Source organism: Pimephales promelas, chromosome 9 (assembly GCF_988280905.1).
Source record: "Pimephales promelas chromosome 9, fPimPro1.hap1.1, whole genome shotgun sequence".
In the NCBI taxonomy this organism is placed as follows: Eukaryota; Metazoa; Chordata; class Actinopteri; order Cypriniformes; family Leuciscidae; genus Pimephales; species Pimephales promelas.
Window position 1 is genome coordinate 23335084 of NC_142777.1, and position 17045 is coordinate 23352128.

Genomic DNA, 17045 nt, shown 5'->3' on the forward strand with positions numbered 1-17045 from the left:
GGCTGGCAACATCTTGCCGATTCGCTGTAGCTAAGGCAACCTCTGTAATTTATTATTTGTTCGGTTCTTATTATGAAAAGACTTTTATCAATTGAAACTAACTTTTGTATATTTTCACAGTCATTATTTTCTTTCTTTACTCCTCCCCCTCCCTGTCTTTGTTTATTTGCTGTAATAACACGCTTGGTCTCGTTTTCAGATACATCATACTTGAACCTTAAAAATGAGTTTTCTCTTTCAAAGGGACTTTGATTATTTGTTCAGTCGGTCAGGTTGGGATAAAACAGCCAAGTGTGTCTATCAAGAGGTGAACGCTGAATTGAATCTCAAGCTGTTCTTGTAGTGAACATTACCTTAAATTCCTAATCCAATTTTTCATGACTGAAACAGCATGTTCTGTTTGGCTCAAATATCATAAGGTATTGCCAATGGTTGGATGCCATTTTTCATGTGAAATTCCCCAGTAATATATGTGGGGAACAGGGTAAATCTAAACATGACTGGGAAAATTTAAACATGCCCGGATCATATTTCACACCAAAATCGAAAGAAAGAAATACACCCAATTTCATTGCAGGGTTTTTTTTTTTTTTTTTTTTTGCATTATGACATTGTTTTCTTGTATTAAACAATAATAAATTGTAAAATTATATAAAAGAATATGTATGTTGTGTTTTTTACATTTAAAATGATATTCAATTACATTTATCTATATTTAAATATATTTAATAAAGCATGGAAGTATGATGACTGTATTACAATAATGATATTAAGAACAACCACCATTGAAAATATTTTGGATTATATCAAAAAGAAAAAAAAAAAACTACCAAAAGATAAAAATATGATAATATTCTAAATGCACTAAGCAAGGTTGTGAACATTTGGGAAGAAAATGTGCTTAACTATTATTAATGTCTGAATGAAATGAATTAATCTTTATGGCTCTAAAAGGCTCCATTTTGTTTATGCAAACTATAATTTCCAATTCTTTTTATGAATTATTTTTTAATTATTCAACATTTTTCTCAGTTTAAACCTTATTACTTACAACAGTGTATGGCTGGCCTTCTGGGTATAGCAATAACACTGACCAGACTCAGGTGTGTAAACTTCATTAGCATTAGTATTAGTGAAGATTAGGAGCTGGTTTTTAATCTTTGTTATTCATAGATGTCTCTCCCTCGATCTCTCCCTCCATTTTCACTTCTCATCAAGGGCATCAGGATTAAAAGGCCAGGGGTGTCACTGACCACTGACCCAAACCTCAGCTTTGATGACTGACCCCTACTGCCAAGCCGTCAAGGTTTGAAAGCTAAAAGGAAGACCGGCCTCTGACCTCTCAATGTCACTGCTGGTCTACAAGGGGTTAATAGCCCCTCAAACCTCCCATAAGGGTCCACTGAGAGGGGTAAAAAACTCCAATACTAATACATCATGTCCAAACCTGCCACTATCATCAAAAAAAATTCTGTTAATGTTTTAAAGAGCACTTGTTTCTGTTTTAATCATTTGTTTTCAGCCTGGATAAGTTGTGGTTTTTCAAATTGGGAAAAATTATGATTTTGTAAATGACATACCCACCATCCCTACGAAATTAACAATGTAGTGCAAATTGATTTACAAAGGAATTGCCTGTGTTTAAGACATGTTTCATTGATCACATTTAATTTGAGGTACATCAGCACGCGGTAAACAAATTAGCAAATAACGAGAACACAATATTCAACGCATTAGAGACAGAAACAAGATGGAAAAACAATGTGCATGGAATAAGAAAATGCTCACCCAGATTTCCCTGCGTGACCTTTTGATCCCCTCCTGCTGATGTCAGATCCTTCCCTCCCCTTTCCCATTGTCAAACCTCAGGAAAGGCCAGAAGCAAACTGAAGTCCCCACAGGCCAGCGGACCAGGCCCAGGGTCCCATACTTCATCAGAAGCACCCAGAAGGCTTTGGGGTGGGTGAGTATTTAAAGAAGGGGAGGTTCAGGGTGATCTGGCGCCCTTGGGCAACAAGAATGACTAAGTACCTCAGCAGTGAAAATAAGGGCCCCAAAGACAGAGTGACTTCCTCTCCTGCTGGCCATGTTTCATCTCCACAGAATTAAAGGAGTCAGTTTGGCTGCACGGGTCAGTTCAGCCACACCGCAGCCTTCACGGATGGGCTTCAATTCAACAGGAATTCCCGGGTCCTGGATAATCTTATCTAATCCATTATTAGCTGCATTTTTCATCTTAAATGCACAGATAACAAGCCTCTGATAGGGTTAATAGCACAGGGCGCTTACAAGTGAGGGTCAGTATGAAGATTGAAGGGCTTGCTGGGTAAAACTCCACAGCGCTTCTCTCCAAGACTTCAAAGGTGTTGAAACGATATGGCACTTGACTGACAGACGGACGATTGCGGTCTCTTTCAAGTCCATGTCGGCAGAAAACACTCCCGTAAAAGTGAAATGTGCTCAACTTAGAGTTCAGAAGAAAACGACTGATTTTGATTTTTCTTTTAAAGGCAAAGATTTATTTAAACGCTGTATGTTGTTGAACAGAAGAGAGTCAGTATATTCAATTAAAAGCTAACTGCAGATCATAAGCGACAAGCAAAAAGTCGAACAAGTTAATGGAAAATGTGGAGTACTGGAGATATTCGTGAATTTCAGGTAGTCAAGCTACAATCTTCATCTAAATACATGACAGCTTTCGGATAGAACAGGAAAGGTTGAAGGTAAATTGATTGTCATCAGGCTCTATCTATAACTCAATCATAAAGTGTGAATGAAACATGAATGTATACTACCATTCAAAAGTATGGGGTTGGTAAGATATTTTTATTATGTGAAAAAGCCTCTTCTGCTTAGCCAAGGCTGCATTTATTTAATCAAAATACAGTAAAAACGGTGAAACATTATAACAATTAAAAATAACTGCTTTGTGTTTCAATATATTTTTTAACATGCACTGTAAATTATTCCTGTGATGTGTCATTAATCCAGTCTTCAGAAATCATTTTAATAAGATAATTTTCTGACCAAAAAAGTTGTATTATTAATGTTGAAAAGTTGCGCAATATTTTTATGGAAACTATGATAATATTTTTTCAAAATTCTATATTGAATGGAATGTTCAAAAGAACGTAATTTTTTTTTAAAATAAAAATGTCTTGCAAGTTTACAAATGCCTTTTACTGTCACTTTTGTTCAATTGAATGCATCGGTGCTGAACAAAAGTATTAATTTCTTTAAAAATAAATCTTACCTATCCCAAACTTTTTGACAGTATAGTGCATGTATGTTTAGTGATCATTGATGAAACTGCAAGTAGAAGATTGCTGTGCTGAAACCCCCCCCCCCCCCCAACACTCCCACTGCTGCACAGATCCAGTGTTCAACTGACCCGTTATCAATGAGCTAGCACCCTGAAGTTCATCTGTCAGTGAAGCTTTACATCTGCTCAGAAGATTAAGTGTGTCTGACAGCTGTTTTCTTTTCTATCCTGATTTGTGAGACTCGTTGTTAAGGGTTGAACTGTACTGTATGTGGTTTTGGCGTTTCTTTGTGTCTGCTTTAGTCCAGAGAAGAGAATCACATTCTTGCATCTTACAAGCAGCTCAGTCTCTCCACCTCTTCTTCAACCAAACCCCTAGAGCAGGGAAAAAAAACAAAAACAACTCAATCTGCATTTATTTGACCCAAATAAAGCTTGAGCTTCCCCTCTTTCATCTAGTGAAAGGTTAAGGTAACTATTTCACTGCTAACCAACCTGAATCTCAGTAGCTGTTTCCATTCACCTATGGACATTTTGGGATATCGCATAAATAATGAGATGCACATAAATAAAATAAAAAATGCATATATAAAAAGTTTTGGGCTCAACTGAGGTGGATAGATTTAAGAAAACAAGCATGTTTACCGAATAAATCCCTCACATGAACAAAATACATTTTTGATTCAGCCTCAACAGAGGATGCGATTGGGTAACTGGGCTAACCAGTAGACCAATCGCATTGCACAGCATCTAAAATGTTGGTTTGAATTCTGAAAAGCCTGAAACAAAGTCCGTCATCAGAATTATTTGGTTTTAACTTCCTCTCGGAAGCGTCTCAAACAATTGCATTCCCAAACTCCAGGCACCTGAAGGCAAGGTAACATGACAGTGTTTCAGACGCAAGTCATTTATGATGTAGGAAAAAATGAACTTCCCATTTTATTACAGATATTTTCCACCAATTTCCCTGGAAGTGAGGATTTTGTTCTCTTGAACAGATGGGATGGAAAGGTGCTTTATTTACAAATGTTTTATGTAGTATTCCAATTAAGTTAAATTTGCAGCTTTGGATGGAAACATATAATGTCATAGGGTAATAGGATAATAGATAATAAAAAGGATAATCTTAAGCAACTGTATAAAATGTCTGTCGAGAGGTCGGCACAGATGCTGGGATGAATGATGTGCAGTCTGTACTGTTTTGATAATGATAATGATAATGAACTGATAATGATGCTGAATGTGGCATCAGAGACTCTCGGCATCTGGCAAAATCTGCATTTGGGATTTTTCCCAAGCCAAATGGCAATGAAGGCGGCCGCATGGTGTCATTGGGGGTTTGTCGAGCAGACAGCTCTCTAAAGTCTCCAAGAACATACAAGCCAAGCCTTCATCTCTTATTCATCAAGGAAGAGAAAGCAGCTGTGATATAAATCTAGTATATTATTGAGAAAAAAATGATGTGCATATGCACAAGGCACAGAGGTGGGATAACAGCTACATGGCCTGTCGACTAAGACAAAACCAGCTTCCTCTGTCCATTCTAATGAGCCTTTGTTTGTAAGTTGGTCGCTTCCTGAACCTCTAGGGCCAGGAACCTCTATTTTAAGGGCATTTTAAGCGATTGAGGTCATGTTGAGCATGCGTCATCATGCCACATACATCAGAGGAGACTGGGAGTATTCCCAATCCGGTGATGCCATGAAAAGACACACATTTAGGGAAGTGGGAAATTACTTCATGCTTTCTGCGACTGTAAGGGGATGCGGTTCCTGTGACCCATCTTGGCCTTTACCCTGCCGTGCAATGACATAATTCAACACATATATATCCTTTATTATCTGTAAAAGGGGCATTCATTTTTTTATATTTTATTGTTTGATTTATTTGATTGTATTTCTTTCTATTTATTTTTTGTCTTACCTCCATTATTGTTATATTTTGAATTTTAAACTGTTTTATACTAAAAACTGTCACAGTGCTAGGGTTGATTGACAGGGCTTTTGCTAAGGTCAGGTTAAGTTGTTGTAAACTGATTCACGTCTAAAAGAGTCCACCCTCAAACATCTATGACACTCTAGTTTGCCCATTTTATCAACCACCAGAGTAAAATCTTAAGTCTGATCACTTAAAAAACCTAATAGCACACCTCTCTGCAACTAGATTTACAACACCATTCCAAAGTTTGGGGTAAGTAAGTCATAACCCCCCACCCCCTTTTTAATAACTAATAGTTTTCAAAAGTGACTGTAAAGGCATTCGTAATGTCACAAAAATTTTCCATTTAAAATAAATGCTGTTCTTTCGGACTAGAATCCTTAAAAAAAATGTGTATCACGGTTTTCACAAATATATTAAACTGTTTTCAGTTTTGATAATCAGCATTTTAGAATGATTTCTGAAGGATCATGTGACACTAAAGGATTGAGAGTAATGATGCTGAAAATTCAGCTTTGCTATCAACGGAATAAATTACATTTTAAAACGAATTTCAATATAAAACAGTTATTTTAAATTGTTATAATATTTCACAATATTACTGTTTTTGATCAAATAAATGAAGTCTTGATGAGCATACGAGACTTCTTTTAAAAACATTACAAAAAATTACCAACCCCAAACCTTTCAAAGGTAGTGTATAATGTATGAGCAATAATGATAATGATGATAACATGTCACCTGTAGGCCGCAATCTCTATGTCTAGATTCATCTTGTGATTTAGCAGTTCTTCATAGTCCCCACTTTGATCCTTTATCTGGAACTGAAGATCAGCCTCGTCCTCCTTCAGCTGATAAATGTAATTCTGGACAAAAGCAACACAGTGGTGAGATACAGAGAGCTGCTGCAGAAAAATATGAACAGCGAGTGCGTGTACCTCCAGCTCTTCTATCTCCTCCAGGTATTTGGCTTTCTTGGCTTCTATTTCAGCCTCCAACTCATCTTCATGCTTCTCCAGCTCTGCCACCTCATTCTGCAGCTCTGAAATCTACAATTACACAGCACCAGTCAAACGTTTGGGCAAAGACTGACCGAATGTGTATTTCGGATCTTTAATAGCATTTTAATCTAAATGCTTATGCTTAAAATAACGCATTAATGTATGCATTTGCACCAATAAGGAAAAGCATCCAGTGTCCAGCATATTTGAAAAAGCACCTTAGATGGCATCATGTGAGGTTGGTGTGATGGTGTGAGTGTGCAGAGCTGTGATTTATACAATTTGAAGGACAGTTTTGATGTGTCTACCATTTTATGTCACCATGCAATTTCTATAATTCCAATTGTTTCATAGTTTTGATGACTGCTACACTCTCAGAAAAAAAAGGTACAAAAGCTGTCACTGAGGCTGTACTTTTTCAAAAGGTACACTTTTGTACCCAAAGGCTGCATATTGCTACCTTAGTGGTACATATTAGCACCTAATATGGACATATTAGCTCCTGAAATGTACACATTAACCCTTAAAATGTACATATTAGGACCCAAAACGTACATTAACACCTAAAAATGTACATATTAACACATAAAATGTACATATTAGCACCTAAAACGTACATATTAACACTTAAAATGTACATATTAGCACCTAAAATGTACATTGGGACCTAAAATGGACATATTAGCTCCTGAAATGTACATATTAACAATTAAAATGTACACATTAGCTCCTGAAATATACATATTAGCAATTAAAAAGTACTTATTAGCACCTAAAATGTACATATTAACACCAGAAATGTACATTTTAGCACCTAAAATGGAAAAAGGTTACCTTTTGAAAAAGTACAGCCCCAGTGACAGCTCTTGTACCTTTTTTCCGAGAGTGTATGTGAAAAAAATGTCAAAAGACACTACATAAACATGAAGATGTTTATACACAATGTATAACAAAGAGCTGTGCTTAACAAAACATGATGTTGTAATGAATGCCTATTCTGGTCTTAAATTAGTAATTGTGCGGGCATGTCTGAAAACTGTTGACATTTCACTTTGCATATTCACCTTTCAACAAACACAACACAGAGAACTGTCAGCCACACCTCTATGCACAAGCAGCCCTGCTGTGAGTAATTACTGTAATCAGGTAAGTTAAACAGTCAGCTGTCAGAGATGGATGGAGATTGCACACTCTGTTTCTCTTTCAGGTAGATCCTGGGAGGCTCCGAGCTCTGTTATTAACAAGCTGATGATACGTCAACTGATGAAAGTGCTTGTTACTCTGCTTTGGGTCTCGATTAAGAGTAAGGCGGTCCGGTTGGTTTTATTTTAGTAGAGATGACATAACAGAAAAACTGGATTCAAATGTGCGTTGATGCCTTCCTACTCCTTATCCTACTGTACTTGCAAAGCTTTCTGACATACAGTATGCTACTGCAGGAAACATAACTGATAGAGGAGAAGCAAACTAAAGAGAATGTAGTATGACGGGAGGAAGCAAGATAAAGCCGTGCTGACTGTCCATCACTGATCAGCGAACAGGATCCTGTGTTATGAATGTGAGCAGTGTGGTTAGAGACGCTCGGTTTATTTTAAGAGAGGGGCTACGACCACAAACACAATAATTAAAACCTAAACACCCTGATTGTTTTCTCAAATGTAAAGGTGTGAGTTGTGGTTGGCCAATGATTTCCTTGCTCTTTAGGATGTAAACTAAGTCAGCAAGCGGCTCCTAATCATTTCAAACATAAATCCTGAACGATTTCCCTTTACGCTAATGCATCCATCACTTTTTCCGTCCCTGCCACTTTTCTTTTTCAACCTAAAGTTTCTCTTCCTGCCGGCGAGGGAGGCTGACAGGTGAGATTTTATTACTACAGCTCAGTACGATTTGCTGTCTCCCGAGGCACTGCAGGAATGTGTGAAGTTTATGAAGTTTATGATTGGGGGAGAGGAGTGCGTTGGCAGACAGTGAAATGTATTGTTCATAATGGAAAGACAGTGAGAGAGATAAACACTGTTATAGACTATACACTCCTCACATCCTCCTGGTCCAATCTCTTAGAATAAACACTCTGGCCAGCAGGAGTTCTCTTCCTTTATTCCTCAGCTGTCAATCTGACCGAGGACATGGCATTGTGAAACACCAATGATACTTTTAGTGAAAGTTTTTAGATTGTTCCCAGTTCATTTAGAATCTATCATCACTGGAAAAGTTCAGTGAGGGACTCTTTTGTGAAGTCAGTAACTGATCTGATCGATTCACTGAGTGGGTTTGATTTGAACTCCTAACTCAAGAGTGAGTTCGAGACATTTCATATCATATTAATCCATAAAAAATTATTTCTTTGCAACAGCAAACAGTGGTGTGCACTTTATTGAGACAATATCATTAAAGCGGATACATTTAGTTGTTGTTGTTGATAAAAAGTTTTGTTTTAGGCCTCATTTGCAACCATTTTAGTGGCGTGCTGGAGTGTCTTTTGATGGGTCGGAGCTCAATTGTGTCATTGAGAGGAAACTCACTCACCAAGTTCTTGAGGACATTCACGTCAGTCTCTTTGGAGATGTCCTTCACTTTCCCTCCAGTCAACTTGGCCAGCTGCTTCTCCTTCCCCTTTCCTGCAGCATCAATGGTGGCACCGGACACAAACTAAAATGCAGGAAAGGTTTACAGATTCAGGTTTCTTGCATCTCTAAAGAACAGTTACCACCCATGAAGCAGAGTTCTATATATAGAGAGCAGGCAGTGAAGATGAATCACTGATTATTCCCAGAAGAAAGAAGAGCAAATGAAGGCCCATCAGGTGAGCAGGTGCAACCAGTCAAAAAATCAGCCTCCAATTACTGTTCCCCCCAAATCCCAATCAATATCAATTGTGAGTGAGACAATTGGACCTTGTGCGGTGCTAATGAAACAAAGCACCAGTTTATGGTTCTGAGACCACCTGAGAGAGCAATGAATAGAAAAGCAGACCAAATGAAAACAGGGAATGGTGGTAAAGGATGTGTTTGTGTGTGTGCGTGCGTGTGCAAACTGGTTTTTGTGTATGTGCGACTACTAGCACACTAGCAGGAGTTGTTCTTGACCTGCTTATCTTAGACCCAGACACAAACACACACACACTAGAAGACTGTTGAGCCTATAGAGGCTCTCCAGTGTCCTGGTGGAGAAGTGCTCTCTTCTCCTCTCCAGACCCATTCTGCATAGGAGCCTGGGAAGGGCTCCAGAGCTCTGATTACCAGTCAAGAGCAGCCACTCCTGGGGCAAACAGGGTCAGAGGGCACTGGTGCTGTAGGATGACCTTTAGGGAGCCCTCACTCCTCAAACAACACAGAGGGGACAATAGTGCTCTGTGCTAGATGTGGACAGAGCTCTCCGTCCCACAAAACTGCCCCTTGATGTAAATTGGGAAAGACGAAGGAAAAAACAAGCACTTTTGTGTTAAGAGGTTAGTCCACCCAAAAAGACAATTCTGTCCTCATTTATAAGGAATACTGAACTTTTTTGTTCCTTCTAAATGCTGGATAGTGTCCATCCCCATTCACTTTCATAATATGGAAAAGAGCAGCATTAACATTATGCTACATTTCTCCTTTCTGCCCCACAGAATAGTCATTTTTTGGGAGTGTGGGGAGGGTGGGTGGTGGGGGAAAAGATCCTTCAAAAGGAATGTTTCAAGTTGATACAAACTCAATTGACAGGATGTGCCGCAATGTTGATTACAGCAGAAAATAATTATAAAATAACTGACATAAAATAAAATAATAGTACTACTGCAAAAATTTAGACTTTTAACATTACATTTCACATTCCAGCCTTTAAAACCTTAAACATTGGTTTCATTTACTTTTATTGTAACTGACCTTTTTATAACGTTTACTCTTTTATTTGAAATGATTTTCCATGGTAATCAACATGAACTACCATTCAAAAGTTTGGGGTCTTAAGAATTTTTCAAGTTTTGAAAGACAACACCAAGGCTGCATGTATTTGATAAAAAAATAAAGTAAAACAGTAATATTATAAAATATTATTGCGACTTAACAGTTTTTTTTATTATTTTAATATATTTTGAACTGCAATTTATTCCTGTGATGGCAAAGCTAAATATTCAGTATCATTACTCCAGTCTTCAAAGTCACATGATAATAAGATGATGTGCTGCTCAAGAAACATTTCGGATTACTATCAATGTTGAAAACCTAATTTTTGTGGAAACCATGATACAATTTTTTTCAGAATTCTTTAATGAATAAAAAGACAACATTTATTTAAAATAGGAATCTTTTTTAACATTATAACTGTCTTTACGCTTACTTTTAATCCATTTAATGCATCTTTGCCGGAAAAAATCTTACTGAACCCAAATTTTTGACCAGTAGGGTAAAAGCTGTCAATGAAGCTTGTACAGACCAGTGGAGTATATAATTGTGTTTAATTCACCGTGAGGCTCTCAGCCAGCTCGCTGTAGTACTCCTTGATGTCCATGATGGCTGGAGTGATATCAAAGCATGGGAACTGCAAGGATACAGCAGGAGATCCTTCATCCAGAGGCCTGGGCTCACACAGCTTCTCCAGTCTCTGTGAACACACGCAAAATCATGGCTTTTTGTTTCTACTCAGGTAACAATATCTGCCTGTGCAAGATAGGGCAGCTGTTCATTAATCTGGCCCCAATGAAGTGTTCATAAAAAGGAGATTGAGTCCGAGTCTCAGCTTGTTCTCGTCAACATGAATAATGAGAGAGCGGCAGATGTATCAAGATAATAATAGCAGTTAATAAAACAAGAAAAACTTCTGTTTTCATTTCATACGCCAGGAGTGAGTTATACCGCACGTCCCAGAGGGAGGTCAACAGATATTTCTCTGTTTCCAGCCATTGCGTACCCCCATGTACTTCATTCCTTCATTCTGTTTTTTCTGTCAGTCTCCATTCCCCTAACCCTGTTCCCCTTATGATCAGAGGAAACACCTTAAATAGCAAAGCCTCCACAAGTCCGTGGTCTAAGGTAAATTTTTCCGATTTCAAATAAGAAGTAACAAAGTGTTTTTCACGCCACATTCTGCATGGCCTTACCATTTGGTGCTGCCTCTCCATGGCGGCCAGCTGCTCCTCATAGATGGCCACTTGCTCTCGAAGGGCTAGGCAGTCAGTGGTAATTACATCCACCTCCTGAGTGGGGAAGCGGAAATAAAAGGTCAATTCAAACACAAAGCACTTACCCTCTACATCTTCTATCACGAGCATCCTCTGTGCCACCAGGTTGTGCCCTGGCAAAGACTGCAATGCAGAGGAGATGAGATCCACATACAGTACGTAGCCTAGCATCCCCCATTTTATTCGGCTCATCTGGGTATCTTAAGTGCCTGATTAATTGCCGATGAATTCAATTACTCAGAATGAAAGCATTTGCATGTGAATGCTGCAGTGTGAGGATGGGTCTGGGCGACAGAGGACACGCACAGTACACACACAAGCTTCCCCGGAGCCCAGAATTGGCACAGTGGCCGTTGTTCCCGTTATCTCAGCGTGAACACAAGCCCAGTACTGGAGAGAGTCTAGACAGCATTTTGATGCCGATTTTCTTCCTCTATTCCACACCACCGAAGGGTGCTGAACTTCACTATGGTGGACACATTCCAGCCAGATGCAGCACTGGTGCTTAAAATGACACATTCTCATGCCAGTTGTTTTTAATATAACCACTGCTATTGCTTTAAAATGCCAGTTAAAGCAAATTTAGTGAAATTAAACTAGTGAATATACAAAACTGTACATTGAACGTCTAAAGTATATTATATACTATATACAACTGCAACTACTGTATATCATGCTTGTGGCTCCATCATAACTATGTCTTTGGATCTCTTCCCGTTTTATTCTCATCTCATCTCAGCCCTGCTCTGTTGCATCTAGGAGATATGAGAGGCTGCATTATTAGGCACGGTGAAAGCTTTCCCACATCTGCTCTTTTACTGGAGATGTGCTCTGACATCTGTGGGGTGACGGAGTGGTTTCTACAGAAAGCAGCTCGGGTTTCAGAGTGGCCGCTGGCGGGGCCTGTAATCAGGACTCTCCAGAGCGGATCTGCAAGCAGCAGCTGTGCTGTGCCACTCCAGGGACTTTAAGACACCTCCACTGGAGTCAGAACACCCCACCCGCAGCACAGGCTAACACTGCCATCTAGTGGTGGGGAAAGTGTAGAATTTCTTTTTCTATTACAGTATTATAATTATACTTATAATAGAATTATAAGTTACAGTATATATTCTGGGGTATGAATGCAGAGATTTGAATCTGGTGGGGAGGTGGCATGGTGTTAAATGACAAAATTCTGTTTAATACTGTACTGTGACATCCAAAAAGTATTTGGATACACTTAAACCACACTTAATGTATGAATTTCAATACATTAGATAACAAAATATCAAACAAGGGCTGTGACGTTTATTTTAAACTTGAGAATCCATCTTATCATAAAATGAAGGATTCATTTTTCTTATTTAAGACAAAAAACACTTTTGTATATTTTAATTGGAGTTAAATAAAACTTAAAAAAAGATTTTAGTAATCGAAAAACTAAAATTAAACTGAAAACATAGAAATAAAAGCTAAAACATGAGCATGTTCTTTTCGAAAAACTTGTTAAATGTAAAATTGATATTTTTCTATAAAATCTCTTTCAGTGTGGCTCAGTGTATCACCTATCAAATAACATCTACAGTTTTCAAGGCATTTTTCATTACCAAAGAAACATCTTCTCGCTCTTGCAGGATGAGAGTCTTGTGCTCAACCACCTGATCATATTTCATCTGCAGACGCCACAGCTCTCCCTTCAGCTCCTCTGTGTTACGTAAAATCTCCTCCTAAGAGGTAAACAACCAGTAAGCAGCAATGAAAGAATCAACAGAATAGACTGTTAAAGAAACTGACATTTGAGGAAAAAGGACACACAGCTTAAATCAATGTAATGTTATAAAGTATAGCCTAAATATCCATCACCACTCAGGCCAGAGTTTCTGAATGGTACCTTTTCTTTCCGTAGCTTCTCTATCACAGCCTCCAGGCTGTAGTCGGCAGGGCTGCTGATGCTGACGGTGGTGGTCATATGCTTTGACTCTTGTCTCTCTTTCAGCTCAATGATTTCAGCCTCAAGAGATTCATTCTCCTCCTCTAGAGACCGAACCTACCTCAGCCACACATAAGGTAACGTGTGTGAGTAGAGGACATGCAATATATACTGTATGAGTAATGGCTTATGCTCAGAATGTTGTATCACATTACACTACGCAGTAGAGGACACCGTGACAGCATCTTCATGGCCTTAATATGATTTTCTTCACACCCTCAGGCAAATGACTGACCCCATTAAAAATCGCGGAAATATGATAATTGGGCCACACACAGGGAGACCATTAGATTCAGCATGAGCACAGCTGGTTGTTACCCAGCAGAACCTTGGGTGTGAGTGTGAACATTTTCATGTCTCACCACATTGATGAGGCCGGCCAGGCGATCGTTGAGGGCAGCGATGACAGAGCGCTCACTGACAAATCGAGCCACACCCTCCTTGTTTAGGGCACGAGCTGCAGCAAAATCCAGCTCGGGACATTCACTCTCAGAAACTCTACCCCTGTTAAACAGACTGAAAGCTTTCCAATGTCTCAAATGGCATGTTTACTTTCTAAGCAAACCAAGCAAACAATACTAAAGGAAAAGAGGACGTACACAAAAGAGCTTAACTAATGACACATCTATGCAGTGTATTTATAATTCAAAGAATAAACAGTGAAGTCATTGTTTAAATGATTCAAATCATTCACACAGAACTGAGTTAAAAATGAGTTAGATAGTAAATATTTTATCCAAACATACTTTTCAGTGTCAAGCATTTTAGGAAACTAAGAAATATACAGTATATTCACACAGTTCAAATGTGTGGGGTGAGACTAGTTAAATTGATACTTAAATTGGTCAAAAGCATTTCAAATAAATGCTTGAAGAATTCTAGAAAGAAGAACTTGTATCATGGTTTCCACAAAAATATTAAGTAACACAACTGCTTTCAACATTGATAATAAGAAATGTATCTTGGCTTGAGCAGAAAATCAGCCTATTAGAATGATTTCTGAAGGATCATGTGACATTACTGCCTGGAGGAATGATTTGCCATGAAATGACCTTTTAAAATATATTCCAAATAGAAACCAGCTTTTAAATTCTAATATTTTACAATACTTGTTTTTTAATCAAATAAAAGCAGCATTGGTGAGCATACGAGACTTACTGACCAAATCCTTTTGCATAATATACATTAATAATGATAGCCACTCCAGGTGTGAATCATAAATGAATTACTTAAGAAAAATGAAAAATTAAACATGATCAACAATTTCTATTTTTTATATTTTTAGCCAAAACACAATTTTAGATGGAGAAATGCTTTGAAATGCCAAAATAGCAACTCTATGCTGATTACAATACATTCATTTAAAATGTACCAGCAACACGTGTAAGGCTTCCAGATCTAAAAGCACTGACCTGGCAGCGGAGCGGGCCTGGACTCCACAGCGTCCTGTAGCCTGGCTCCACTGCTCCTCCTCAAACAGCTTACGGTACGATGACACTCTCAGCAGGGCCATGACAGCAGCAGGAAAGAAAAAGATGATGACAACCGCACAAGCCGGGATCTATATAGACATCAGGGCTGAGAATGTCACACATGCTTGTGGGATCTCTCACTGAACACAAAGTCGACTAACTAGGGCAACAGTGTCAGAAGATCAACTTTTCACATGGAAAAGAAACAATTCAGCCACTGCAACATGATTGCAGGCCACTCCTTCAGAAAGCAGTTACACAAGTGCAGACGGGACAGTGACAGTTCAGGTCTGAAGAGTCTGGACAAACTCCATTGATAAGGTTGTGCAATAGTAACAGACATTAGCTTAAAAAAAATAATCACAATAATACGTTCATAATGTATTTATTTTATTGAATAAATTAGATGTCCCACCCCCCAAAAATAAAACAAAGTATGTGCAAGTACCCAGTTGCAAAGTACCAGGATCATAATCATAACAAAAACTGAATGGAAAGAAAGACAGGACACTAAGATAAACAAACAGATGGGGTGTGGTGATCCCAGATCACCAGAAATCTGTATAATGGCCATCTGCAATGAGGTCCTCCCAGAAACATCATCTATTGGCATTGAAAAAAAGCAGAGTTCTACGGTGGGCCTTTCCAAAGTAGAAATTAGAAAACATAAACCCAACAGACAGCTCAGACAAAGACACAAGCTTGTAAATATGGCAGCAGATGTGAAGCGATTTAGACTGAGATTCATTGAAGGACATTGAGCCACAGACAATATCATTCACAGAACATCACTACTTAGAGTTTTCAACACTATCATAAAAAGAAAAGAGCAAAAAATGTACAAGCGCGTTACTAGGGCAGTGCCCAAAGGACATTTTTGTACCTTATTTAGCCCTAAAACATTCACAGCAGTACCTTAAAGATACATACTGTATGACTACTCCAAGGTACTAATATGCATTTAGGGGGTAGATAATGCACAAAGTCATCCTTTTAAAAGCACTGTCCCAGTGACAAGCTATAGTGCCCCTAAAGGAACCATTTTTGCACATTTATGTCTAAAAATAAAGGAAGGCAGGATACAGAGTTGGTCGGAAACTGATTACAACTCTTTTTCCGAGTTGCAAAACTCACACAAAACATTTCCTGTGAGATTGTGAGGAAATATTGCTAATAGACAGGGGCAACATGTCACACGCATTACGTGGAGAAACAGCTTTAGTGGTTTGTGTTACAATAATATTTTAGCGTTGGGGTGATGATTAATGCTGGTATAACAGAAAGAGACTTCCTCTTCACACACTGTTCAACAAAACCAGACTGGCTGGCGCAAGAAGTAAAAACCAGCAGAATTTCAGTCAACACTCACAAAAAGAACAACAGAATCCCAATATGTACTTTCAAGGCAGAAAAACATATGCCAATAAGTCACTAAATGGAAATACAAAGTGTAAATGTAACATGAAACAACACCAACAAAGGACACAAAGACTGTAAACATAGACAAAATCATCCCAGTCTGGATTAGTAGAACACACAGCATACATATATAGAAGGACCACGGCTGCATCTTCATTACAGGACATGACAGAACAAAACAAGACCCAGTAAGCACATCAGTTAAAATGTTAACGTCTCTGTAGCACAACAGGATCAAGAGAAGATCTGTAAATGAGTAAGACTTCAAAAGAATAAAAGCTTCAGATCCAGAGTCCAGATCTGATAAAGGAAACCACATCTGAAGTTGACGCTCATTGCTATTATTGAAGATGACTAAGGATTATGGGTTTGGATATGCAATCTCAACAGACTGAAGGGTCTATTCTGAAGGATAACAGATTCATCTGTGGAGGACATACAAATGCCCAATGCTCAGGACAACAAGGACGTACGAGACTGGAAAACATAAATAACGTGCACTGCACACCGCAATGGACAAAGTCGGCTGATTCATCATGATTCAGATGATGAACTGTGAGTAAAGATCATAGTCCAGACTTCTCCTCCACTCTGAAAGGTAGTCGATTGTCTAAGTCACCTTGTCAGAAACACTTCTAAGTGAAGGTTATTTTTCGAAGGAGAAAAGGAAGCGTGAGACAGGCGGAAAAATGTGCTCTGGGCTCTGAGGGAGTTTTTAAACTGGCAGCAGCAGTCAATACAATCTCCAATACATGGCTTTCCTTTAGTGTAACAAAGGCCTTCTTTTGAGTAGCCAAGAGTCACATTCAGTCAACTATGG

The 17045-nt window shown here is 38.5% G+C and overlaps 2 protein-coding genes across 5 annotated transcripts in view; both read right to left on the reverse strand.

Moving 5' to 3' along the window:
• Positions 1–1644: 1644 nt before the first annotated feature.
• On the reverse strand, positions 1645–15074 carry vimr2 (vimentin-related 2). Its single transcript, XM_039664609.2, has 10 exons — positions 14747–15074; positions 13697–13838; positions 13236–13391; positions 12952–13071; positions 11282–11377; positions 10648–10785; positions 8731–8853; positions 6139–6249; positions 5942–6066; positions 1645–3637 (listed from the first exon to the last, which is right to left on the reverse strand). Exons 1-10 carry the CDS (start codon positions 14845–14847, stop codon positions 3595–3597), a joined length of 1155 nt encoding a protein of 384 aa, XP_039520543.2. The 5' UTR covers positions 14848–15074; the 3' UTR covers positions 1645–3594.
• A 101-nt stretch (positions 15075–15175) lies between these two features.
• Positions 15176–17045, reverse strand: part of ocrl (OCRL inositol polyphosphate-5-phosphatase) — a 20498-nt gene continuing 18628 nt past the window's right edge. For all 4 annotated transcript variants that reach the window (XM_039664608.2, XM_039664604.2, XM_039664605.2 and 1 more), the window contains one exon: positions 15176–17045. This exon is cut by the window's right edge and continues 488 nt beyond it. The gene's annotated coding sequence lies outside the window, so the exon portion shown is untranslated.